The sequence below is a fragment of the Capricornis sumatraensis genome, chromosome 8 (genome assembly GCF_032405125.1).
Source record: "Capricornis sumatraensis isolate serow.1 chromosome 8, serow.2, whole genome shotgun sequence".
Classification (NCBI taxonomy): domain Eukaryota; kingdom Metazoa; phylum Chordata; class Mammalia; order Artiodactyla; family Bovidae; genus Capricornis; species Capricornis sumatraensis.
The window spans coordinates 55,602,599-55,620,060 of NC_091076.1; the positions used below are offsets into that span (position 1 = coordinate 55,602,599).

General features: G+C 38.0%; 1 protein-coding gene and 1 non-coding gene across 3 annotated transcripts in view; one reads left to right on the forward strand and one right to left on the reverse strand.

Moving 5' to 3' along the window:
- STXBP4 (syntaxin binding protein 4) overlaps positions 1-17,462 on the forward strand; it is a 198,002-nt gene that overhangs the window by 112,034 nt on the left and 68,506 nt on the right. For both annotated transcript variants that reach the window (XM_068978558.1, XM_068978559.1), the window contains 3 exons: positions 4,302-4,478; positions 15,431-15,547; positions 16,352-16,401. In XM_068978558.1, coding sequence (XP_068834659.1) covers positions 4,302-4,478; positions 15,431-15,547; positions 16,352-16,401 — 344 coding nt within the window. The remainder of the gene's footprint in view (positions 1-4,301; positions 4,479-15,430; positions 15,548-16,351; positions 16,402-17,462) is intronic.
- On the reverse strand, positions 13,004-13,107 carry LOC138084834 (U6 spliceosomal RNA). The gene has a single exon (XR_011145242.1). It is a non-coding gene; the product is annotated as a U6 spliceosomal RNA (small nuclear RNA).

Sequence of the window (17,462 nt, forward strand, 5' to 3'; positions counted from 1 at the left end):
TAAAGGGAGAAAAGTGCCGTATATGGAAAAACATGATATTTTGTCCTTTGAGCTTATGCTGCCCTTTGTCTGAGTTTATGCAGCCCTTTGTCTCAACACAATCACGTAGCAAAGTTCTTGTAGCCTACAAAGATTTTCATTAGTGTGAAGTATATTTTCAAAGAATTTGGTCTGTTCTTCCCTGAAGGTTCATTGTGAAATTCTAAGGTGGGAAATCCTGATTTAACAACCAGACAGTGTAAGTTGAAGTCATTTTCTCAATGTCACTAAAAAAAATGTTAAGTCAGAGATACGCCTTCATAATTTAGGATTCCCTTTTAGTGCATTTCTTTGTACTGCTTAATATTAAAATGTGTAATACTTTTGTTGATTTTTCTGATTTGCTATTACATCTTTGTTGTTCAGTTGCTAAGTTCTATCTGACTCTTTGTGACCCTTTGGACAGCAGCACAACAGGCTTCCCTGTCCTTCACCATCTCCCAGAATTTGCTCAAACTCATGTCCTTTGAGTCCATGATGCCATCCAACCATCTCATCCTCTGTCACCCTCTTCTACTGCCCTTAGTCTTTCCAAGCATCAGGATCTTTTCCAGTGAGTTGGCTCTTTGCATCAGGTGGCTAAAGTATTGAAGCTTCAGCTTCAGCATCAGTCTTTCCAATGAATATTCACAGTTGATTTCTTTTAGGATTGACAGATTTGATCTCCTTGCTGACCAAGGGACTCTGAACAGTCTTCTCCAGCACCACAGTTCGAGTGCATCAATTCTTTGGCGCTCAGCCTTCTTTATGGTCCAGCTCTCACATCTGTACATGACTACTGGAAAAACCATAGCTTTGACTATATGGTCATTTGTTGGCAAAGTGATGTCTCTGCTTTTTCATACACTGTCTAGGTTTGTTATAGCTTTTCTTCCAAGGAACAAGCGTCTTTTAATTTTGTGGCTGTACTCACCACCCACAGTGATCTTGGAGCCAAAGAAAGTCAAACTTGTCAGTTTCTACTTTTTCCACATCTATTTGCCATGAAGTGATGGGACCAGGTGCCAGGATCTTAAGTTTTTTGAATGCTGAGTTTTAAGCCAGCTTTTTCACTCTCCTCTTTCGCATTCATCAAGAGACTCTTTAGTTCCTCTTTGCTTTCTGCCATTAGAGTGGTATCACTTGCATATCCGAGGTTGTTGATATTTCTCCCAGCAATCTTGATTCCAGCTTGTGAGTCTTTCAGCCTGGCATTTCTCATAATGTACTCTCCATATAAGTTAAGTAAGCGGGGTAACAATATATGGCCTTGATGTATACCTTTCCCAATTTTGAGCCAGTCCATTATTCCATGTCTTTTTCTAACTGTTGCTTCTTGCCCTGCATACAGGTTTCTCAGGAGACAAGTAAGGTGGTCTGGTGTTCCCATTTCTTTAAGAATTTTCCACAGATTGTTATGATCCACACAGTCAAAGGCTTTAGTATAGTCAGTGAAGAAGAAGTAGATGCTTGTTTGGAATTCCCTTGCTATTTTATGATCCAACGTTTCCTAACTTTTAAACTGAATTAATCTGTACCTAACACAGAGTAAATCAGTGAACTGGCTGCCACATTTCGCCTGATTGGATTTCAGGCTCATGGTGAGGTACTAGGGAAATTCTGGCTCAATTATTACTGACATAGGAGGCTTTACAGTTATTAGAAAACAGCCCAGGAGGAAAAGAAAAAATGGATTTATGTGATCCTGTATTGCTAAATGTGGCACACTGCTGCTATCTTTTCTTTACTGCTTCCTCTAAGAGTCGTCATTTCAATGCACTAATCTTTTAAACAGCCATTCAGTGGGAATTGGGCTAGAACTTTGCTAAGGGGTCACATTTACCAGCCTGACAGTTATACAATTACAAAAGAAATGGCATGAATTTATTCAGCATCAAAACCTCTGCATCTCTTACCACCCCACTGCATTCCACACCGTATTAACCATCAGTGCACTATAATGGCTATATAAATTCCATTCAGATTCTTCATTTAATTAACTAGCGTTCTTTGAACAAAAATAAAAGTGCTGTTTTTATAGAGGAATAAAGGCTGCATGAAGCAAATGTGAAGGAGACAAATCATCGAATTAGTTATTCTTCATTGCTGCTATGGTGAATTCTCTGCCCCTCCCTTTCTCTTCAGTGACAATATTATTTTTTTCCTAGCCTGATTGAATGGAAAATGGGGAACGGTGTAGCAGCCTCAAATGTGTTTGAGTGTGTTGTAATGGCCACATCCTAAGCTCATGCAGGGCTGGGCACCAATGATGTTGTCATCTACAAGATATTTGGTTTTTTAGCATATTCTATAGCCAAGACCGTGGACTTTGTAACTAGACGGCCTGGGTTCAAATCCCAGCTCTGTCACTTACTAAGTTTGTGATTCTGAGCAAACTACTTAACTTTCCAGTTTCCTGTCTATTAAATGAGGGTAAAAATGGACATAGCTCTCACAGCACTGGGGAGATTATTTGAGGTGATCGATCCAAAATATTTAGAGCCCTACTGACACACACTAGGCCGTTGCCTCCCACTCATGCAGTCTTCTGTGAGGTTGATCCACTGGTGACACTGATAACCCTTGATTGCCTGGGATGAACTGGCTGATGTGTTAGTTAGATAGGTGTCCTTTTACCGTGTCTCTGCTCAGCACTCTCCGGTTGCTTTCCCTCTGGCTGTGAGTAAAACTAAAGTCCTTACAATGGCCTACAAAAGCTCTCGAGATCTGCCACTCCATGCCAGCACCATCCCTGCCCAGAGACCTGTGAGCACTTTACCCCCACGTCCCGCACTCCCTTCTTCCTGTCCTCTCCTCCTGTCTACTTTGGCCGCCCTGGGTTCCTTGCTGTTCTCTGAAGATGCAGAATGCTGTGGATGCACAATGCTATCTCAGTTCCTTTGCACAAACTGTTCTCTCTGCCCAGAAAGCTCCTTCTCTCAGAAATCTGCATGGCTCCATCCTTTCTGCTGTTCTCTGATTAAAAGTCTTCTAAGTGAGCTCTTCATTGACTATCTCTAGTTTGCCATCTCCTCAAACTAGATTATAAATATCAGGGGACAAAAGGAGGACTTTGTATTGTGTTAGGTGCTCCATCTTCAGTACCTGAGACAGAAACTGACACACAGTAAGTACTTAATAGTTACTGAATGTGTGAATGAAAAATTGACCCTTAAAATATGTCCTGTAGTAAAAATATTTCTAACCCTCCCCTAGGCTCAAACAAAAGCAAGTGTCCTGTAAAAGCTTCCAGAAAATTAAAATAGCCATAGTTGAATATTAGCCACGGCTGAATATTAGCCACGGCAATTGGAGCAGAAAGTTCCATTGCAGAGAAAAACAATTTCTGCATCAAATAAAAAAAAAAGAAAGAAATGGTTTACATTATAGCAAGTGCAATATTAAATTATATTGGTGTCCTGGGAACTGTTATTGAGCCAGCACCAAGGCACATTTTTGAGAGTGCAAATGCTTTGGGCCACACCATCCACTTCCTAAGGTGAAAAATACAATGAGTGTATAGTTTTGTTTTTGTTTTTGTCATCTAGTGGTGGAGTAAAATGGTGAGAAGAGCATTGATGTTGGAGTCAGGTAAAGCTGGGTTTAAATTCTGGCACTGGCATCTGCCCTTGCATATGTTATGTTACCTCTCTGAGCCTCTGTTGATTATGTATAAAATGGTTTTTAGTAATGCCTTTCCCTCAGTGTTGTTCTAAATGTGGTGAGCATTGCATCCTATAGAAATGGCTGTATATTTTGCTACTGAATTCTGCCTTTTGGCTTAAATCAAAATGGGGAGATAGCTCTTAGACTGATGTCTAGGAATAAGATTTCGCTCCTGGGGCTTGGACCACCGAGAAGCCCTTAACACTATAAATCTCTCAGCAGGATCTGATGAAGCTGCAAAAACCTTCATAGAACATGAGCCCTACCACCTGCTTGACTTTTGTAGAAGTCTGCTCTTTTTATCTTTTGAGCCAATTCTTATTCTATTTTGCACTTTCAATTTTCTTCTGCTTCTCTTATTTTCAAAAGTCTCTCCTAAATCTGTGAAGTTGGAGAGTCCATACTGAAAGTTATCCAAGAAATCAAGGAAAAGTAAGGTCACGCATGACCTTAATTAAATAACATGAATATTAGTTTTCAAATTGAGATGTGAAAAATATAAGTATATTGATTCATTTTTTGAATTATAATTTCTAGAAGGAAGAAAATATTTTGTTTAAACCGCTACTATTTTTACATTCTTTTCTTCAATGACATTATTATTTTTTACTATTTAGGAAGCCAAAGCTGTGGTCGAAGAAACAAGAGCCCTGCGAAGTCGGCTTCATCTTGCCGAAGCTGCACAGAGACAGGCACAGGGAATAGAAATGGATTACGAGGAAGTGATCCGTCTGTTAGAGGCTGAGATTGCAGAGCTGAAGGTTCAGCTTGCTGATTATTCTGACCAAAATAAAGTAAGCAAAACAGTTCTCTCTTCTGGTTACCATGGTTTCCTTGCCATAGCTATGTATCCTGTTTTCATTTTTTTTTTCGTCTGCACTTCTAAACTAGGTCAGTGTTTGTCTTCTGTTATTCAGTGGTAGGATGATGTGTCATGGTGGGGGTAATGTGAAGGTTATGAGCCTCCCTTTATCCAGATAGCTTTGGGATGGAAAAGTATGTGCCCCAAATTTATTTGGGTCACTGGTCAACATTGTACAACTCAAGCATTAAATCCCATTACATTGGTTTCCTCCTTTTTCCCTAAACTTGCTAATTTGTCTTTTAATTCTGTTTTACTCTTTGTTTAGAGCACTTGAGGAAGTGTGAAAGTTAAATAATTTTTTGCCAGAGGCCTAAGTTAATTAAGAGAAAGAAACTTGAGTTTGAGTTAAGCAGTCTTCAATTTCAGTAGCAAAATACTGAATGCTTTTCAGAAGACAATGTGACCTTTCTTTTCATGTGAATTTTTTTATTATGTGATTTTGTAAAACATTATATATACTATATTCATTGAATGGTCTTTAAAAACTGTAATAGACATATATACTTTTTTTCACTAAAATAAAGTAGAAAATTAAATAAATTGAAATAGATATTTTATAACATCCTAGAATTTATTTCTAACCATAATAGTATTTATGTCTCTAATCCAGTCATCTTTCAAAAGAACATAAAACAAATTTGAAAATTTTACATTTAGTTATTTAAACATAAGAGTTAAATACTTTAAATATACCAAGTGGAAATGAAACTAGTTTTAGAAAAGCAAGATACAGAAGAAAATCTGAAATTTTCTTTGATTATCTAAGAGATACATTTTTCACATTTGCCATTTAAATGAGTTCCAGAAGAAGTCTGATGTTCCTGTCACCCATTGATAATACCATAAGGCCAAGGGGGAGCAATACTTTAGATGGCAGAAATACTAAGGAATGTTGCATATATTTATTATTCTTGACCTAGGTTTATGTTCTGAAATCAGAGATACATGCTTATTTCATGTGAGTAACTTAGCATGATTCTGAAAATATTGGTGGGATTATCAAAATATTAAAAGTACTTTTTAAATAATAACTTGATTTATTTTTTGAGGGATAATCAAGTCTTTAAAAATACTTTCTTTTTAAATAATATAACATTTAAGGAATTCATATGAAATTATTCAATTTTTTAAAGCATAGGTTATTTGCTATTCTCTATTTCAGCTCCTAGCTGAAGAACATTTTTGTCCTAAGTTTTGTGGTAATATAATTAATTCAGTTCTCTTTTTTAGCATAATGGTGTCTCATGCCATTCCGAGGAACAAAATTTTGTTAAGAGAACAAAATCCTAAACTAAGCCATTAGCCCATGTCTGAAAGTAATCTTTTTTTTTTTTTCCAAGAGATGTTAGAGATGAACATCTCAACATTTTCCAACCCCAATACCAGTGGAGAAAGAGAAGGAAACTTTTTTTTAATTGTTTGAGATTGCTTGAAGAGATACTGGCCAAAATATTACAGAATTCAGATATTCATTTTTAAAACATTATTTTTATAACAATAAATATTTTTCTTACAAGTTTTCCCTTTTATTATCTCTGTGCTTACTTAGCTCCCTTTTTATTTATTTTTTCCTTCAGCTTAAGAAATAAAAATTTACTAATATATTTGACGACCCACAATGTCCCTTTCCAGTTTCATCCCATAAAACCACTTTCCTAGATTTAATCTTAACCATTTTCTTGATTATTTTACTACCCGTGTATATATATCCCTTAGTCTTCACTGGTGGCTCAGACAATAAGGAATCCACCCACAATGCAGGAGACCTGGGTTTGATCCCTGGGTCAGGAAGGTCCCCAGCAGAAGAGAATGGCTACCTACTCCAGTATTCTTGCCTGGGGAATCCCAAGGACAGAGGAGCCGGGTGGAACACAGTCCATGGGGTTACAAAGAGTTGGACATGACTGAGCACTTAAGCATGCATGCACATATCCCTTAACAACGTATTGTTGAATTTTACCTGTTTGTCAACTTCATATGAGTAGAAAACATACTACTTTTATTATTCCGACTTGTGTTTTTTTCACTCAAAATGTTGTATTTGAGATTTATTTATTTGAAGTTTATAGCTAGTTCATGTCTTTTCATTGCTTTTTTGTATTCCATTGAGTGGATATACTACAGTGTATTTGTCCATACTGTATTTGATAGACAGTACAACTGTTTCAGTTTTCTTCTTTTATGAACAATGTTGCTAAAAAGTTTTGTATATATATCCTATTCCACATGTGTAGCAGTTCTCTTTTGTTCATACTAGAGTGGAATTGGTAGGTTGAGTGATGATTGTATGATCAGCTTTACTAATTACAATTAGGCAATGCCGATTGTGTTTGAAAGTATTTAAACTTATCTTAACTCTGTGTTCAATGACATCAGGTGGTTAGCTTGAAATGAGCCATGGTAAGATTATTTACACCACCAAATGCAGTAAACCAGGGCTTTGCCTCTTGTCCTAGATAGCCAGTTGAGCTAATATTTATGCTTTTATTAGGCATTTGTGTTTCTATGTGAAATGTTTCTTATTTTTCATGTTGTAAAAATCTTCTCCTGAATTTATCCTTGCCTTTGCACCCTAAGGTGAAATGAACCAGTTATTTTCATATAATCCAATTAATCGGTCTTTTCCTCCATGTGTCTTTCTAGAAGTCCCTCCATTCTCAAAACTGTTTTTATATTTGTCTCTAAAAGTTTTTAAAATTTGATCCTTCTGTCATGGTTTTATGTCATTGTATGAGATAGGGGTCCATTCCATTCTTTCTTTCTTTTTCTAAATGAATGATAAACTATCCCGGTCCCTTTCAATTCAAAAGCCTCTTTTACTCTAAATCTTGATCTGATGACCCTGTCTAGTTCTTTTTCTTTACATGTGTGGTGGCTACATAATCCTTTGATCTTTTATGTGTATTTTAGACTCAGATTATGAGTTCAGTTCAGTTTAGTTGCTCACTCGTGTCCGACTCTGTGCGACCCCATGAACTGCAGCATGCCAGGCCTCCCTGTCCATCACCAACTCCCGGAATCCACTCAAACCCATATGCAGTGAGTCGGTGATGCCATCCAACCATCTTATCCTCTGTCGTCCCCTTCTCCTCCTGCCCTCAATCTTTCCCAGCATCAGGGTCTTTTCAAATGAATCAGCTCTTCTCATCAGGTGGTCATTTTTAATATGCTGTCTAGGTTGGTCATAACTTTCCTTCCAAGGAGTAAGCGTCTTTTAATTTCATGGCTGTAATCACCATCTGCAGTGATTTTGGAGCCCAGAAAAATAAAGTCAGCCGCTATTTCCACTGTTTCCCCATGTATTTGCCATGAAGTGATGGGACCAGATGCCATGATCTTCGTTTTCTGAATGTTGAGCTTTCAGCCAACTTTTTCACTCTCCTCCTTCACTTTCATCAAGAGGCACCCTTTCATCAAGGGTGGTGTCATCTGCATATCTGACATTATTGATATTTCTCCCGGCAATCTTGATTCCACCTGTGCTTCATCCAGCCCAGCGTTTCTCATGATGTACTCCACATATAAGTTAAATAAGCAGGGTGACAATATACAGGCTTGATGTACTCCTTTCCTGATTTAGAACCAGTCTGTCATTCCATGTCCATTTCTAACTGTTGCTTCTGGACCTGCATACAGATTTCTCAGGAGGCAGGTCAGGTGGTCTGGTATACACATTTCTTTAAGAATTTTCCACAGTTTGTTGTGATCTACACAAAGACTTCAGTATAGTCAATGAAGCAGGAGCAGATGTTTTTCTGGAACTCTCTTGGTTTCTCGATGATCCAACGGATGTTGGCAATTTGTTCTCTGTTTCCTCTGCCTTTTCTAAATCCAGCTTGAACATCTGGAAGTTCACAGTTCACATACTGTTGAAGCCTGACTTGGAGAATTTTGAGCATTACTTTGCTAGCATGTGAGATGAGTGCAATTGTGGATAGTTTGAACATTCTTTGGCATTCCCTTTCTTTGGAATTGTAATGAGAACTGACCTTTTCCAGTCTGGTGGCCACTGCTGAGTTTTCCAAATTTGCTGGCATATTAAATGCACCACTTTCATAGCATCATCTTTTAGGATTTGAAATAGCTTAACTGGAATTCTATCACCTCCACTAGCTTTATTCGTAGTGATGCTTTCTAAGGCCCGCTTGACTTCACATTCCAGGATGTCTGGCTCTAGGTGAGTGATCACACCATTGTGATTATGTGGGTTGTGAAGATCTTTTTTGTACACTTCTTCTGGGTATTCTTGCCACCTCTTCTTAATATCTTCTGCTTCTGTTCAGTCCATACCATTTCTGTCCTTCATTGAGCCCAGCTTTGCATGAAATATTCCCTTGGTATCTCTAATTTCTTGAAGAGATCTCTAGTCTTTCCCATTGTATTGTTTACCTCTGTTTCTTTGCATTGATGGCTGAGGAAGGCTTTCTTATCTCTCCTTGCTGTTCTCTGGAAGTCTGCATTCAGATGCCTATATCTTTCCTTTTCTCCTTCGCTTTTGGCTTCTCTTCTTTTCACAGCTATTTGCAAGGCCACCTCAAATAACCATTTTGCTTTTTTTCATTTCTTTTTCCTAGGATGATCTTGATCCCTGTCTCCTGTACAATGTCATGAACCTCCATCCATAGTTCTTCAGGCACCCTGTCTATCAGATATAATCCCTTGAATCTATTTCTCACTTCCACAGTATAATCGTAAAGGATTTGATTTAGGTCATACTTGAAAGTTCTAGTGGTTTTCCCTACTTTCTTCAATTTAAGCCTGAATTTGACTAAGGAGTTCATGATCTGAGCCACAGTCAGCTCCTGGTCTTGTTTTTGTTGACTGTATAGAGCTTCTCCATCTTTGGCTGCAAAGAATATAATCAGTCTGATTTCAATATTGACCATCCAGTGATATCCATCTGTAGAGTCTTCTCTTGCGTTGTTGGAAGAGGGTGTTTGTTATGACCAGTGTGTTCTCTTGGCAAAAACTCTATTAGTCCTTATATGATCCATTTATTAGATTGGCTGCATCAGGTCCTAGTTGTGTCATGCAGAAGCTTTCATTGTGGTGCATGCACTCTGTAGTTGGGGCACACAGGCTCAGTAGTTTCGGCACAGGGGCTTCAGTAATTGCAGCATACAGGCTTTTCGTTGTGGAGCATGGGCTTAGTTACCGCATAGTATATGGGATCTTAGTTCTCCAAGGGATCAAACCTGCACCTCCTGCACTGCGAGGCTGATTTTAACCATTGGACCACCAGGGAAGTCCCTGTCCTTATATTTTAATTGTAAAATAAAATATAAACAACAGGTAAACAACCGGTAATTAGGTTTTTTTCCCATTTTACTAATTTTTGACCTTTAATGGGAAAGATCTTTCCATTTACCTTCTTATTCACTAATGCACTTGGCTTAACTTCTGCCCTTTTATCTTCTGCATTTTATTTGTCCCATGTTTTCTAGTTGTTTGTCATTTCTTACCTCCCTCTCGCCCCTTTTGTTTGGACTGGGTCAGAGTTTTCCTATGTTCCCCCACTCCCATTTAATTTATTTTACTATGCTGCTTTCACTTGCAGGTGGCTCAGATGATAAAGAATCCGCCTGCAATGTGGGAGACCAGGGTTCGATCCCTGGGTTGGGACGATCCCCTGGCGAAGGGAATGGCTACCCATGCCAATATTCTGGCCTTTAGAATTCCATGGACAGAGGAGCCTGGCAGGCTGTGGTCCATGGAGTCTCAAGAGTTGGACACAACTAAGCAACTTTCACTTTCATGCTGGTTTCGAAGTTAAGACGCTTGGTTTCGAATTTTAATGATTATCTTGTAATAGCAATGTTAGTGTTCTATTTTAACTTAAATTATAAAAGTAATCACTATCATTCTACTTGTAAATACTGTAATAACTTTACTACAAATCCAATAGTCTTGCTATTTAATATTTTGTAAGTATTTTAGTTATTTCTTGACTTTTAACATCATAATTTAGATATTATTACAATTTCTTTTGTGCTGTGAATCTTTGTTTAGATAGACCTCCAAGTTTATCATTTTCTTTGTTCAACATTCTTGCATTTCAGAACTTGCTTGAATTGCTTTCTTTTTTCCTGAAGTACAGCATTTAGAAATTCATCTTTCAAAGATAGGCTCTGTTGTAATGAAATTTATTTTTGTTTGTTTAGAAACATATTTATTAACTCTTGTTCTTGAAGTGTAGCATTTCAGATGTTAAACTGGCACTGAGTTTCTTTAATGTTTTTGTTCCATGCTTGTGATAGCAGATTTCAGTCTGTTATTTGTTTGCAGTGTGTTGTTTCTTTTTAGGTGGTTTTATCTTAAGTGGTCAGAAGTTTGACTATGGTCAGCCATGTATTGAGCTATCTTTAATTATATGCTTGCGATTCAAGGAATGAGCTTCCTGATCTGAGTAACAGTGTCTTTCACTGTTTCTGCAAAACCTTAAGCTGTTATCCTGACCTATTTCTCTTTCATTATTTCTTGTCTCTCCTATCTAATTTATATTGGATATATGCTAGATCTTCTGGTTATTTTTTCCTTACCTCTTCTCTTTTCATATTTTCCATTTTTATTTTTCTGCTCTATCATAAGAAGTTTATTTACCTCTCTCTTCTAGTTCACCTGTTCTCTTTTCAACTTATCTTAATGTGTTGGATAGTAAACACATTAGCTGAGTTTCTGATTATTACTGCCTTTTTGTAAGTTGAAGGATACTTGCTTTACAATGCTGTGGTGGTCTCTGCCGTACGTTAGCACAAATCGGTTGCAGTTATACCTGTGGTCCTTCCCTCCTAAGCCTCCTTCCCCCACCGTTCCACCCCTGTAGGTCATTGCAGAGCACCAGGCTTGCTCCCTGTGCTGCCCAGCAGCGTCCTGCTGCTTATCCGCTTCACACCTGACAGTGCACGCGAGTCAGTGCTGCGCGCTCGGCTCGCCCTGCCCACTCCTTCCCCTGCTGTGTCCACCAGGCCGTCCCCTACGTTTACCTCCATTTCTCCTCTCTAAACATCTTCAGTACCATTTTTCTAGATTCCACATACATGCATTAATATACGATATTTGTTTTTCTTTTTGTGACTTCAAACTGTATAACAGGCTCTAGGTTCATCAGTCTCACTACAGCTGACTCAAATTCATTCCTTTTTATGGCCGAGTAATATTCCATTGTATATGTCTATATACATGTACATATATTTATATATATACATACATACAACTTCTTTACCCATTTTTCTGTTGATGGACATCTAGGTTGCTTCCATGTCCTGGCTATTGTCAATAGTGCTGCAGTTAACGTTGGTGCATGTGTCTTTTTGAACTGTAGTTTTCTCAGGATTTATGCTCAGTAGTGAGATTGGTGGGTCGTATGGTAATTTTATTCCTAGTTTGTTAAATCTCCATACTATTCTCCATAGTGGCCGTATCAATTTAAATTCCCACCAACAGTGCAATAAGGTTCTCTTTTCTCCACATCACTTCCAGTATTTATTGTTTGTAATTTTTTTGTTGATGGCTATTCTGATTAAAAGACACTGCTTGCTCCTTGGAAGAAAAGCTATGACCAACCTAGACAGCATATTAAAAAGCAGAGACATTTGCCAACAAAGGTCTGTCCAGTCAAAGCTATGGTTTTTCCAGTAGTCGTGTATGGATGTGAGAGTTGAACTATACAGAAAGCTGAGAGCCAAAGAATTGATGCTTTTGAACTGTGGTGTTGGAGAAGACTCTTGAGAATCCCTTGGACTGCAAGGAGATGCAACCAGTCCACCCTAAAGGAAATCAGTCCTGAATATTCACTGGAAGGAGTGATGCTAAAGCTGCAGCTGTAATACTTTGGCCATCTGATGTGAAGAGCTGACTCTTTTGAAAAGACCCTGATGCTGGGAAAGATGGAGGGCAGGAGGAGAAGGGGACGACAGAGAATGAGATGGTTGGATGTCATCACCAACATGAGTTTGAGTAAGCACTGGGAGTTGGTGATGGACAGGGAGGCCTGGCATGCTATGGTCCATGGGGTCACAAAGAGTCAGACACGACTGAGCAACTGAACTGACGATGATTCTGACTGGTGTGAAGTGATATTGTATTTTTGTTTTGCATTTCTCTAATAATGTGCAGTGTTGAGCATCTTTTCATGTATTTATTGGCCATCTGTATGTCTTCTTTGGAGAAATGTCTGTTTAGGCCTCTTGTCAGTTTTTTGATTGGGTTGTTTATTTTTCTGATATTGAGCTGTATGAGCTGCTTGTATATTTTGGAGATTAATCCTTTGTCAGTAGCTTTGTTTGCAATTATTTTCCCATTCTGAGGCTTGTCTTTTAATCTTATTTATTATTTCCTTTGCTATGCAAAAGCTTTTAAGTTTAATTAGGTCCCATTTGTTTATTTTTGTTTTTATTTCCATTACTCTAGGAGGTGAGTCAAAGGTGATCTTGCTGTGATTTATGTCAAAGAGTGAAAAATATGGAATGCTTCATAAATTCATGTATCATTCTTATGCAGGGGCCATGCTAATCTCTGTATTGTTCCAATTTTAGTATATGTGCTGCCTAAGTAAGTGCTGCATTTTTATTTCTAAGTTTGATTTTTTTACTTCATCTGGATCTATTTTGATAGTATCTTGTCTCTTTATTATGCTTTAAATTCTTTCTTAGTTTTTAAAACATATTGAACAATCAGTTCAGTCCAGTCGCTCAGTCATGTCTGATTCTTTGTGACCCCATGGACTGCAGCACTCCAGGCCTCCCTGTCTATCACCAAAACCGGAGTTTACCGAAACTCGTGTCTATTGAGTCGGTGATGCCATCCAACCATCTCATCTGTCGTCCCCTTCTCCTCCTGCCTTCAGTCTTTCTGAACATCAGGGTCTTTTCAAATGAGTCAGCTCTTCGCATCAGGTGACCAAAATATTGGAGTTTCAGCTTCAACATCAGTCCTTCCAATGAACATCCAGGATTGATTTCCTTTAGGATGGAGTGGTTGGATCTCCTTGCTGTCCAAGGGATTCTCAAGAGTCTTCTCCAACAACACAGTTCAAAAGTATCAATTCTTCTGCGCTCAGCTTTCTTTATAGTCCAAGTCTAACTATATTCTGTATTCAGTCACTTCAGTATCTGCCTTCTCTGTAGGTCTGATCGTATAATTTGTCTCCTTCAGCTGACTTTTTATCCATAGTAGCTTATTTACTGAGGCCATGATCTTTTGATACATTCAATATAGCAATTTTTGATATCTAAATTTAGAAATTAACCCACTAAAGAAAGTTTGTGTTTGCTTTTACCAGTCAGGGACTACTTTAAACTATATTTTCAGCTTATGAATGTACAGACCACATAAGTAATATAAGTCCTGATCTCTAACCTGTGTGAGTGATGCACTGAGGTCTACCTTTCACCAGAGCCAAAATCAAGAGGTTTGTTTCTCCCTAATTTACCCATTAAAGTTCTCCTGTTTGTGCCTGATGAAACCCCAAACTAGAGGCCGCCAATCATCAGCAAATACCCTGAAATAAAGTTGTGCTCTGCTGTACTCTCACTTGAGTGGATTCAGGCAGCAATGCTGTTGCACGTCTTCATGAAATTCCTTTACTGTTCACAGCATTCTTTTACTTCTCCGCCAGCTCAGCTTCGAATTCAGTTATGCTATATTAAATATGTATGTGTATCTTCAGCATGTTGGATTGTGCCACACTAACAGGGGTTTCTGTCAGCATCTGGTAAGCCATGTTGTCCAGAAAAAGCCACCATAAGCTAACTAAAATGATTTTACTGTAGCAGTCAATAGAGTTATGTGTATGCTCAGTCATATCCAACTCTTTGCAGCCCCATGGACTGTGGCCTGCCGGGGTCCTCTGTCCATGAATTTTCCAGGCAAGGATACTGTAGTGGGTTGCCATTCCCTACTCCAGGGGATCTTCCAACCCAGGGATCAAACCCGCGTCTCTTGTACCTCTTGTATTGGCAGGCAGATTCCTCAACCCTAGCCCCACGTGGAAAGCCCCTTTAGGGTTAGCATAGCTCTATTCCTAAGGTGTGGTCTTACTGTGGTCTCAATTGAGGACCCAGGGTGTTCAGTTAAACTTCTCTTCTCTAATTGGTCAAACACCAATGACTTACAGCCAAATGTAAACTTCAGAACCTCTGTTTAGCTTATATTCCACCATAGTGGGCCAGCCTTTTAATGCCTGGCTGTGCCTATGCAGAGCTTCGAATCCTGCTGAAGACCAAGAGATACTTAGGTGTAGTTTCGCAGCTTTTATTTTGTGTAGCTTCCTCTTCTCTTCTACTATGCCCCACAGGTTTAGCCATCTCTAAATTTCAATTTTTATTTCCTCAGGTCAGTAAAACCCTATCTTCTTTTTAGACCCTCTTTCCCTATGCCATGTTTTGCAGACTTTAGACAAAAGGCCAGTCATGGAGCTTAACTTTTGTGTTTTTAATCTCTCCAGAATCCTGATCTTTCACTGCCTGTTGCCCAAAATCTGAAAGCAATTGATTCATATGCTTTTCCTGCTTTATTATTAATATTTATATTTATTATTAATATTTTCTTTTTACAAAAAGACTAATAAAGTAGTACTTACTCCCCCCTGTGTGGAAGGAGTAATATATAATCAATTTTATACTTTTCTAGTGTGCCATTTATCAATGTAGTTTCCTTCAACTTCAAATTTGCTTCAATGCTTGCTCTGAAGAAACTGAATTGGAACCCTGACAGCTGGTACAATGTTAAGCTTTGTCAGTAAAGTTATATGTAGCTTATATTATAAAATTTGCAGCATCCCTGTGCAGTTTAACTTTTAAAAATATTGCAATTAGTTAAGTCCCCCTCCAAATCAAAAGATATATACAATAAGAGAAAATCCCTTTTGATATTTCTCTCCAGGAAAGTGTTCAGGAGTTAAGAAAGAGAATCACAGTACTGGACTGCCAATTGCGAAAATCAGAAATGGCTCGGAAAACTTTTGAGGCATCCACTGAAAAGCTTCTCCATTTTGTAGAGGTAAATTTTCCTGTTACATCACTTTATGTCCATTTTTAAGAAATGTGTAGACAACTGACATATAGATAAATGTCATGGTGTTTGTTGGCTAGTGAAACCTTCCCTGGGCTCAAAATAGCAATGCTGACTTCAGTTCACTTCAGTCACTCAGTCGTGTCTGACTCTTTGTGACCCCAAGGACAGCTGCACACCAGGCCTCCCTGTCCATAACCAACTTCTGGAGCTTACTCAAACTCATGTCCATTGAGTCGATGATGTCATCCAACCATCTCATCCTCTGTTGTCCCCTTCTCCTCCTACCTTCAGTCTTTCCCAGCATCAGGGTCTTTTCCAGTGAGTCAGTTCTTCACATCAAGTGGCCAAAGTATTGGAGTTTCAGCTTCAGCATCAGTCCTTCTAATGAATATTCAGGACTGATTTCCTTTAGAATTGACTGGTTTGATCTCCTTGCAGTCCAAGGGACTCTCAAGATTTTAAATTGCTTAGATAATGAAAAGACTAACTACATACAGATTAAGAGAAATGATTGAGATAGAGTTATATGATCCTTAATATATGCTATGTTTTAATGAAAACTTTCTTAAAACTTTTGATACTAAGTAAACATTAGTTGATAAATCCCCTTACAGAAATAGGTCTATGTATTATAATTCTGAGAATTGTATGTTAATGTAACTGGTTTTTCTACATATAACAAAAATACCTTTCTAATAATATGTAAGATAAATATTATTTAAACAAGAAAAAACATTTTAAAAAGCTATCAAATTTACATATTGCCTTTACTGTTTTGTTTGTCTCTAGGCTATTCAAGATGTATTTTCTGATAATTCTGCACCTTTGTCAAATTTAAGGTAAGAAAATTGAAGTGCTTTCATCTGATACTTGTGGCTAAAATGCTAAAAATCTCTTATAGCCTTGAGATAGTCAAAGCAATTTTTCCCTTCTATAAAGGATGCTAGTAGCAATATACTTCTACTTCTAGCAATATGTGCTTGAAGAAACATAGGAAAACTCCACCCTTCACTGTTAAAGTAGCGGTTCAGTAAATAAAGATGATTCATTGTATTTTAGGTTTCCACATAGCATTTTTGAATTTAGAAAATCGCCTATGGTGGTATACCTTTTAACTGATTTTACTATAATATTTCTTCAAGTGAAATCTGATGTTTTTGTTGTTATCTGTTGTCATTGGATTTCACTGCTTATGGTGCTGCTTATGGGGCTTCCCAGGTGGCTCAGCTTTAAAGAATCCACCTGCCAATGCAGAAGACTCGAGTTCAATCCCTGGGTCAGGAAGATCCCCTGGAGAAGAAAATAGCAACCCGCTCCAGTATTCTTGCCTGAGGATCCTGTGGACAGAGGAGCCTGACAGGCTACAGTCCATGGGGTCACAAAAGAGGTGGACACAACTTAGTGACCAAACAACAACAATAGCAACATGCTGCTTATGATATAAGATAATTATGTGAATTACATGATGGTTATTTTCAGTAAAGATGTTAAAATATTCAGCAATTAATTCTCCTTTTATGGTTTAGACATGACCCCGACTTCTACCACCCAAGGTTTCATTGTGGCCTTGAATAATAATTCAAAAGTTTTGGTATTAAAAATGACCTTTTAAAAGCCAGAGTCTGCTCTTGCAGATTCATGGAACAAAGGTAACTTTAAAAAGCAACATTAATATATATATAACTGAATCACTTTGCTTTACACTTGGAAGTTATTCAGTATTGTAAATCAACTTTATATCAATTAAAAAAAAAAAACCTTAAGCAGCTTTTTAAGCTTGAAAAGTTAAACAGGGGTAAAATTTGGCTCAGTCTATTTAATACACTGTATCTTCTGTAGTGGATATTGGCCTTGGTATTCTACACAGAAAGGCTCTGTATTTGAATTTGAGAATTAATGC